At 40.6% G+C, this 8,753-nt stretch overlaps 2 protein-coding genes across 2 annotated transcripts in view; one reads left to right on the forward strand and one right to left on the reverse strand.

The window, feature by feature from the left end:
- Positions 1-984: 984 nt before the first annotated feature.
- LOC106805372 lies at positions 985-8,463 on the reverse strand. The gene is made up of 9 exons (XM_014806934.1): positions 8,377-8,463; positions 5,687-5,881; positions 5,195-5,396; positions 4,892-5,083; positions 4,564-4,677; positions 3,937-4,140; positions 3,529-3,670; positions 3,127-3,284; positions 985-2,348 (listed from the first exon to the last, which is right to left on the reverse strand). Exons 2-9 carry the CDS (start codon positions 5,879-5,881, stop codon positions 2,194-2,196), a joined length of 1,362 nt encoding a protein of 453 aa, XP_014662420.1. The 5' UTR covers positions 8,377-8,463; the 3' UTR covers positions 985-2,193.
- The window catches only part of LOC106805359 (bicaudal D-related protein 1-like), a 33,560-nt gene continuing 31,585 nt past the window's right edge, over positions 6,779-8,753 (forward strand). The window contains exons 1-2 of the mRNA XM_014806920.1: positions 6,779-6,828; positions 6,972-7,045. Coding sequence (XP_014662406.1) covers positions 6,779-6,828; positions 6,972-7,045 — 124 coding nt within the window. The remainder of the gene's footprint in view (positions 6,829-6,971; positions 7,046-8,753) is intronic.

Below are 8,753 nucleotides of genomic sequence, written 5' to 3' on the forward strand. Positions count from 1 at the left end.
AGAGAGAGAGAAAGAGAGAGAGAGATAGAGAGATAGAGAGAGAGAGAGAGAGAGAGAGAGAGAGAGAAAGAGAGAGAGAGAGAGGGGAGGGTGAGGGTGAGGGTCACGGAGAGGGCGAGGGTGAGCGGGAAGGCGAGAGAAGTAACTATATTAGAAAGAATATGTGCATCCGTGTGTGTGCCGTTTGTGCCGTACGTGCGTTTGTCTGCGCATGTGTACTGCGCATGCGTGTGCACATCTCCTTCTGCATTCTTCCCTCCCTCCGCCCCTCTCTCCTTTCTCTTCTCTTTTATTTCTCCTCCCGTCTAACTCCCTTCCCCTCAGTATTTCTCTGCTCCTATCGCGGATAGTATCGCCCACGGCATCAGTTGCACTGTGAAAAGTTAGCAAGGCAAATGGTTGGTTTTCAGCCTCAACTTTTTCACCCCCCAAAGCGGGGAGTAAGGAATAGGTGATTACTTTTATTCACTGTTAATGTTATTGCCTGAAACAGTAGATGAAAGGTCAGCATAAAGAACCGGCAATTGTTCATTATTATAATTATTATTATTATTAAATCTTTATTGCATGTAATTCAACTACAAATACATGTACTGAAGATGGTCTTTTTGGAGAAAAGATCTAATGAATGCAATAGTGTTGAGCAGTTAAAATAATAAAATTTCTGAGTGATACAGTATACATTGTGTGATACATAGTTCTGAGTGAAACATGTTACATCAAAGCTTTATATATTGTTACAGGACTGTGACATGAATCTACGAGAATGATAACATGAAACGACTATTGTGTACGTCGGTAATCAGCGAGCTATAGCGGCTGTTTAATCTGCTGTCGACACTCGTGTAAAACAACTATTTTTACTTTATATATGAATCTAAGTAAGGTATATAGGATGACTCTAAAAAGCTAAAACTACTTCTTACAGATTGTCCTTGAAAAAAAATACATTGGTTGTGTGTATATATGTAGATGTAATTATAATAATAACCCTAACCCTAGCAAAGACCGTTTCTTGGAGCTAACTCTTTCCATAATAAGCGTACATGTACATTTACGATCCAATACATGACTAGACGATGCTGCCACCACGCGGCAGACGCCGGCATTACAACCGATGACACGCTCTTGATATTATCAGGAGTTAATAAAGACAAATTAAAGACGAGTTGTCTTTATTAACTCCTGATATTATTTTACCACGCAAATTTCAGTGACACCCAATTAAAGTAAAACAAACCAAATAATTGTTTGTAAATCGCTATATTGAATCGTTTTAAAATACATAAAGAATATATAACATAGTTCTATTACTTATTAAATTGATTCCATGGTTACTTATATTTAGTAAGCATTATTTTTCGCCAAAGGCTTGGGACAGCTGCCCCCTCCACCCAACACTACACCATCAGGATGTTACCGTCGTCCTGTTATATTATCAGGAGTAAGATATATATCCTATATTATCTTACTCCTGATATTATAATACTAGACATTGGCATTGAACTATACAGTTCCGTTACCATGCAGGTTATAAAAGCATTGTGCGTGTATGGCAAGCTTTATCTACAAAATAATTTTATTGGGGTTTAAGATTATGTTTAAATTTAAATTTACAAATTAAAAAATATTACCATATGACATAAAAAATAAATTTACTAATTACAAATCGACGAACTGCCTTAATTACAAATCAATTTGATAACTTCTAGATCAAGTTTCATATCTATTTATGCTAATCCTAATTATCATTGATTATACATTCAAAAGTCGATCCATATATCACATATACATGCAACAACTCCCACTGAAATATATCATTAACAGACCCACTATATATTCAACGTTGCCCCGTATAGCTATAAAACATACGTTTTCCTTTCTACACACTCAACATTAACCACTGGCTTCTTGTGCATTAAAACCACTGTGCATCAAATATGTCCATGAAATTTGATCCATTTTCTTCCACACACTTCATGTAAATAACAAATGTATGTAATACATTTTTCCAATGACTATTCCATTTGACTATTCCAATGTCTGCTGACCTGATAAAGAGATGTAATCTCGAAAGCTTGTCAATTAAATTTTAAACACCCTTATTCTATACTTTGACTTTGTTTATATATATATATATATATATATATATATAGCTACATTGAACATCCTATATCTCTCAGCATGCTCCCATCAGGCAGAGAGAGTTCCCTGACAGCTAGATCCCATGCCCGACGTGCAGCCAAAGCAGTGGTTGTCCACTGCAATAGCACAACTCTTCAGGATGGTCGCTGACTCCACATCCCAGACTGACGCGCCACTCTTCGATGGGGAGTCCGTGGCACCCTCTGTTGGTAAGACAATGAATAACTACTAAAGGTTCTGCGATGGAAACACGCATTTGAAGCGGGTTATTGTAATTATCGGATTATTGTATAACACTGCGAGTCAGGCAATGAAGCTATCGCGACTCTCTGTGGCATAAAAGCTGAGGTACGGCACGCACTGGCGCAAAGACTCGTGCACAGGAGGTCGACAGCATGAGCATGGAGAAATCCCAATGGGCAACCCTTCCAGTAATCCACTGCCCTCGTGGCATCCTGACTCTGTGACTGTGCACGAGCCGTTGCGCCTGTACGTGGGGTACCTCGCGAATTTATACATGCAATAATGCCTATATCCATCGCCCCACGCGTACGCTCGCGATCGACGCTGACCGCTCGATCGAGTTGACCAACTCGCAGTCGTCAGTGTACGCACTGCACAGTTCATAGAACGGTTGATAGAGCGTTGGAAAGTTGGAATTCGCCAATTCGCCAACACAAAGTGTAAACTCAGCTTTAAACTCACGTGTCGCTACAGTGTATCAGTTTCATACTACGTAACCTAGTGAAACACAGTGATACATTGTAATGTAACGCATGTAACAGTGTTGCAGCCAAAAATCCCGCCTGAATTGTTACTGACTTGTAAGACAACGCACAACAGGACACAGGCTACATTTAGTCAGAACAGATACCAAGAATGAAAATAAACATGCCTAGATGTTACAAGACATGCAATTGCATGTTAAAACATGATTGCACGTTGTTGATGCGACAGAGGTACGTTCGGTGTCGAGCTTACTTTGTAAGACGAGCGGCATATCCAACTGCTGGTTAAAATCACAGTCGTAAATCTTGCCGTTCCAAGCAACACTCAGGGTGTTTAGACACATCAGGTTGTCCATCGTATTCAGGTTGTAGTTATTGGTAAGTAACTGCATGTAGCCTTCTAACTCTCCCCTGTAAGCAAAACACAGTGAGTAACCTAGAGGCTTCCAAGAAGCCAATATACTTGAGAACAACAGACTGCTTTGTGGCCTTCCGATTCTTCTTCTATCAACAAAGTACCGTCATGTAATAATTGATATCGGTCCATGCATATTACATCCCGCCACCAACTGGAAGATTGCAACTTGGAGGCATACCGCGGCAATGTAATCACACTTAACCTTGCAGCTTCCTAACACGGACACGTCGCTCTTACCGTCTGTATAGGAAGTCAGTAAACCGCTTTATTGGCATGTTGGTGATGGTTATGAGCTTGTTGAACTCGATCCCAAAAGTTTCCCACAGCTCCTCTTTATATTTCTGCCTCAATTCTTCTTGCGGTGGAGGCAAATATGCACCTTCAAAAATACCGAAGTAAAACCAGTCTAACACACAGGCAAAGCAAGGTGTGTATACGTCATACGCGTATATAATACATGACATAATGCTGCAATACAAAGTGGAGATGGCAATTTATGTTTTAGATTGCAATCTTAGAGGCATATAGCTCTTTAGAGACATAGAAAGGAAGCAAATAGAATGGCGACCGGCTTCCCCAACGACTCATGAAACGTCTGCCGCCTAGCACTCTGATTCACGATAGCTGTGTGGCCAGAGATTATACCTAGAGGATTGTAGACAAGGTCTAGCTCTAGTCCTGATCCCTCCCTGCCATAGCCTGCTGCGTTCAGCAGGTTCAGAGCGCGGATGCTCTTATCAAAGACGCCGCTGCCTCGCTGCATGTTGACGTTCTGTGATGTGTAGCAGGGGAGAGACGCGATGATGTGAGCTCGATGCTCCGCCAGGAAAGTCACGGTGTCCTCCTGACCTGAGACACAAGAACAGCACTCTCATACATGTCCGCAAGCGTCGACTAGCAATCAACCGTCATGACATATATATTAAACTGCCACAGACTTTATTGTTTCAGCAAAATATCGACCTTATTTGAAAATGATGATTAAGATTAATTGTGAATACTCTTAAGTTATTTTAATTTTTGTGATAATCTCATGTAAGCGTATTTACTAGTTGTAGCTCTCAAAAATATATGTGTATGAAAGTGATATTCATGCCCCTGCTGTAGTTTGGTCAATATGATTAGTCAAAACACATTTGTACAAGCAAGGAAATAATGTCCTTATCATGAGAAAGAAGGTGAGAGTCGCAGTTGTGTTATCAACTCCTAAAGAAATCATGCAATGAACTTCATTAGCAATTAGCAATTAGCAATTAGCAATTAGCAGCTCACCTGGCTCCAGTAGGGATGTCAGGTTGCATCTGTCGATAATCTTTAGATCAGAACTAAACTTTCGAGCCTCTGACACGACGTGTATAAACTCTGAGCACAATTCGGGAGCGCCACCTAAATAAATAAATAAATAAATAAAGATATATATATATATATATATATATATATACCATAGAACATCTATATTGACTTTCACTCTATGAATACTTTTAGTAAAGCTACCCTACAGTAACATGGTTCGGCTTTTTCGGTTGTAGAGAACAAAGAATCTAGCGTTCGCCTCCAGTAAACTAGAGCTAGGCACACGTATGTACGCTGTCTATTTTACCCGTTAAGTCCAGTGTGTTGACTTTTGGGCTGTTCTTAAGGATGTGCAAGCACCTATCAGCAGTTTCCCTGTTCATCATCTCCTTGCGTTTTGGTGAGGATTCTACGTGACAGTGGCTACACGCCTGGTTGCAGTAAATGCCTAGGTTCAACTGTAGGATCTCCAATTCAGTCTTTCTCAGCCATTTCTCACCTGACGAAACGAAACATCAACGCGGTCACATGTGTATTATCTTAGAAAGATTAGACGTGGTTAGAATTGGTGGTGGTATATTATGATAATTACTTCACGCGCTATTCTTACTTTCTTCAACGCCTGCCTTTTTCTTCTCGGCGGCCCAGAAGGAGAGGAAGTTTGGGACACCGAGGTTGTCCAACGCCCGCTGTCGTTTCTTCCTCTCCTCTCTCGTCAGCTTCTTCTGACCAAGTTTCTTAAGGTTTTCTGCTGTTATCTTGAACTCTTCGTCTTTTTCCATGTTCTCCAGCGTCTCGGGAATGAGGGAACCCTGCATTTGTCAACGGGATTCAAGGCATCAGGTGAAAATAGAGTAGAAGTGAACGATTCATTGTTTTCGTCCGTTTACCTCCTTGAATTGTTGCTCGCGTGAGAGATGTACGCGTTTTATCCTAGCCCGCTGATATTGCATTTTCATTTTTATTTTCTGATTGCTCACGCGGATTACGAAAAGGAAACATACTGAGCGTAACAGTTATGCGTGCAAATGCTGGAGGACTGGGTTTTATTAAGTGTTTGCGCTGGTCTTTCACCTTGTTCATTGAACTCATTTTGAATTACCTTAGTTCTCTCTTCCAGTCCCTCAAGTCCCACCCATGTGGGCTTTGGTTTCGGCTTCACTTCGGGTCGTTTCAGCTTGTGATCGTGAATGTTTACATCGGTGTTGTAGTCAGGTAGTTCGGGCTTGTACCAGCGTGTTCCTATGAGAGGCCGGCACACGCTCACCGCCCTGTTGCTGAGACGTAGCATGATCATCTGTAAGTGTAATGCGGTCTCTGTATCAGACCTGCTATATATTTCACTGAACTGGACGGTGTACCCTTGTTTCCCTTCGACCTCCGCATGCATTCACATTTTCTGCAGCATTGGAGAAATTCGGGACGATAGGGCGCTTAAATTATAAAGATATTCGAATGCACATTTTTTCTATCGCGCAACTAGTGTATATGTGATGTCCTCTTGGAAAAAACGATTTCAACAAAATCATTTTTCTTTTGGCATATACTGGATAGGCACGAACAAATATTTTTTAATATTCTACCGTTTTAGAAAATTCGGGGATACCAGATTCTTTATAGTGTAGACAAAGTGTTATACACTGGAATAGCAGGCCGTAACACACAAGTAAATTCCTACGTAACACACAAGCAAATTCCTACGGGGACAAACGAAATTTTCTGACCCAAGTGAAGACTGTAAGTGTTCTATATTATTTAGACAAAGGTCGCGAGAAGACGACTAAATAAAATAAAATGTCGAGAGAATACATTTTTTGCGGTTTCGAGAAGTATTTAAAACAACATATGTAGAATAATATTGACCTGAATGAGAAACTTTATTTTATTATTCATCGCATTGATATTGAGTCGCTGTTTCCTGTCCTTGCTCGTGCGCACTGGCCCTGATAGATACAGTCATGTTTGTCGCTAACAAATAGTTAGTCGCTCTCTGTGTGGTAGGAAAGATATTATAACTGCCGCGTAATGCTGACTTGCCATCACGGTCTAACGCACACGGATCTGCGCAGCATGAGTCTGCAATATTCACAGACGCGCTTGCGCTGAATTCACGTGCACATCATAAGATACACGGTTTACACGTGTACGGTTGTCGTCGCATAAGGTCAGAAGACTAGTAAAATGAAGAGTGATAATGACAGCTATATTTACCAACCGACGCTGGGACCAAGAAGCGAGTAGAAAGTGGGCCAGATGGCGAACACTCCGCGGATGAATTCCGTGGGCGTTTCACTGATCGTTGGTAACGAATATAGTTGTACAATCTTAAACAGGTTTTGCCACTGGTCTGACTAATGTTGAAGCGTTGGTGGATTGATTCGAACAAGAATAGCGTCGGATACGCAAGCGAGTATCGATTCAGCAATACGCCGGGCATCTAGCGACAACTGCATCATTGGAGGTTCGTTAATTAGCGAAGTAGCAATTAAGAGCGACGTTAGATCATTACCAAATTGGTTAATGACGCGGGAAAACCATCAAGACGTAAAGGAAACATTGACGACTGGTAGGAAGCTGGTACATAATAAACGGAAGTCCGCGTATATCTGAAGAATCCAAAGAGAACAAAATTGATTCAACGTGTAAGTTGTATTGGGCCATAGTAATATATACAGTAATATACAGGTTGCTAGTAGTTGCTCTAGACTTTAGATGGAGAGAGAACGTTTGATTGGGTTATAGTAATATACATAGAAATATATATATTGGTTGCTAGTAATTTCTCCAGACTTTGATTTTAGATAAAGAGAAAATGTTTGTACACGTGTAAGCTTGTGTATTGATGATTAAATCTCTGTAGTATCTCCGTGTATATTTCTAGTGTATTGTCTTTACTTGAGTACTTACTCTACTGAGTTCGATCATCTGTGTAGTTATGGGTTTCTGACTATAATATAACCAATTAGATTCCTGATTCCTATAGTTGCTTAATTTGTGATTCTCAGTTTTGTAATGTATTGTGCTCCTAATTGAGGCAAACCGATAATTAAGTTCATGCGTTAATAAGTATCATATATGCCCTGTTAATCCTTCACAAATATAGTGACTTGTACTGCGGTAACAGAAATATCGTAATCGCAACCCATATACGAAACGGTGTTAATTTAAGTGCGCTCAGTGGTTGCAGGGTTATGCCCGCCCGTTCACACCGCAGCTATTAATATATAAACACACATCCCACAGTGATGTAGTGAAAGCGGGAGGGGGGGGGGCCTTGTGCATAGTGCCTTGTAATGTAACGCGCGCACGTTCGAGTAGCATGAGTCAGCACAATTTATTGGCGCGCTTCCACTAAGCAGAAGTGTATATATCCGCTTCGAAATGTAAAGTACGGGTAGATTTGATTTGTCAATTATTATGGTTGTAATGTAATGCGTTCTAAATTGTGGCGAAACAATAGGTTCTTAAAGAATCACATGACATCTTGTCTTTATACTTGCCCTCGGGGTGTAAGTGTAACCCAAATATTACATCGGAAATTATCCAGAGGGGAACCACACTATAGCTTGTTATGCAATGAATATAAATATAGGATCGAGTTGTTCTCCTGCAAATGTCGGCTATTTATGTGTAAAAACATATTCATGTAACATAACTCTTTGTGATATTATGTATACGATATAGACATATCTGTGTTTTTAATAATATATATATATATATATATATATATATATCATGCGGTGTAGTACAGACGTGCTAAATTTTATGCGATTGCAAAATGTATATACGTACCTATATGCTCTATATAACGCAGCAAAGTATTGAGTGTTCAACATGCAGTTAGAGCTTTTCACATGCGCTGGGCACGAAACCTCATCAGACTCTGTCTATAGATCAACCCCGTGGCAAACCGGTGTGTGCGTTATAACTCGCGCTTGCGCAGAAGAGAATATAAGACACGTATACACACATACGCGTGCACCGTAACCATTACACTGCTCGATGGTAAAAAACATTATTATCGTATTGGTTAGCCTTGTACCCTGATCCTCCTATACACAAACACACTCGATCTATCTCTCTCTCTCTCTCTCTCACACACACACACACACACACACACACACACACACACACACACACACACACACACACACACACACACACACACA

This window comes from Priapulus caudatus, unplaced genomic scaffold (assembly GCF_000485595.1).
Source record: "Priapulus caudatus unplaced genomic scaffold, Priapulus_caudatus-5.0.1 Scaffold111, whole genome shotgun sequence".
In the NCBI taxonomy this organism is placed as follows: Eukaryota; Metazoa; Priapulida; class Priapulimorpha; order Priapulimorphida; family Priapulidae; genus Priapulus; species Priapulus caudatus.

Bases quoted from the DNA above. Each gene is read 5' to 3' on its own strand.
- LOC106805372 (XM_014806934.1), bottom strand. From the start codon at position 5,881: ATGATCATGCTACGTCTCAGCAACAGGGCGGTGAGCGTGTGCCGGCCT. The intron at 4,678-4,891 runs GTAAAATAGACA...TTATTTATTTAG, and splicing joins CAACACACTGGACTTAACGG to GTGGCGCTCCCGAATTGTGC. The intron at 3,285-3,528 runs GTAAGAGCGACG...TTTTGCTTACAG, and splicing joins ACTGACTTCCTATACAGACG to GGGAGAGTTAGAAGGCTACA.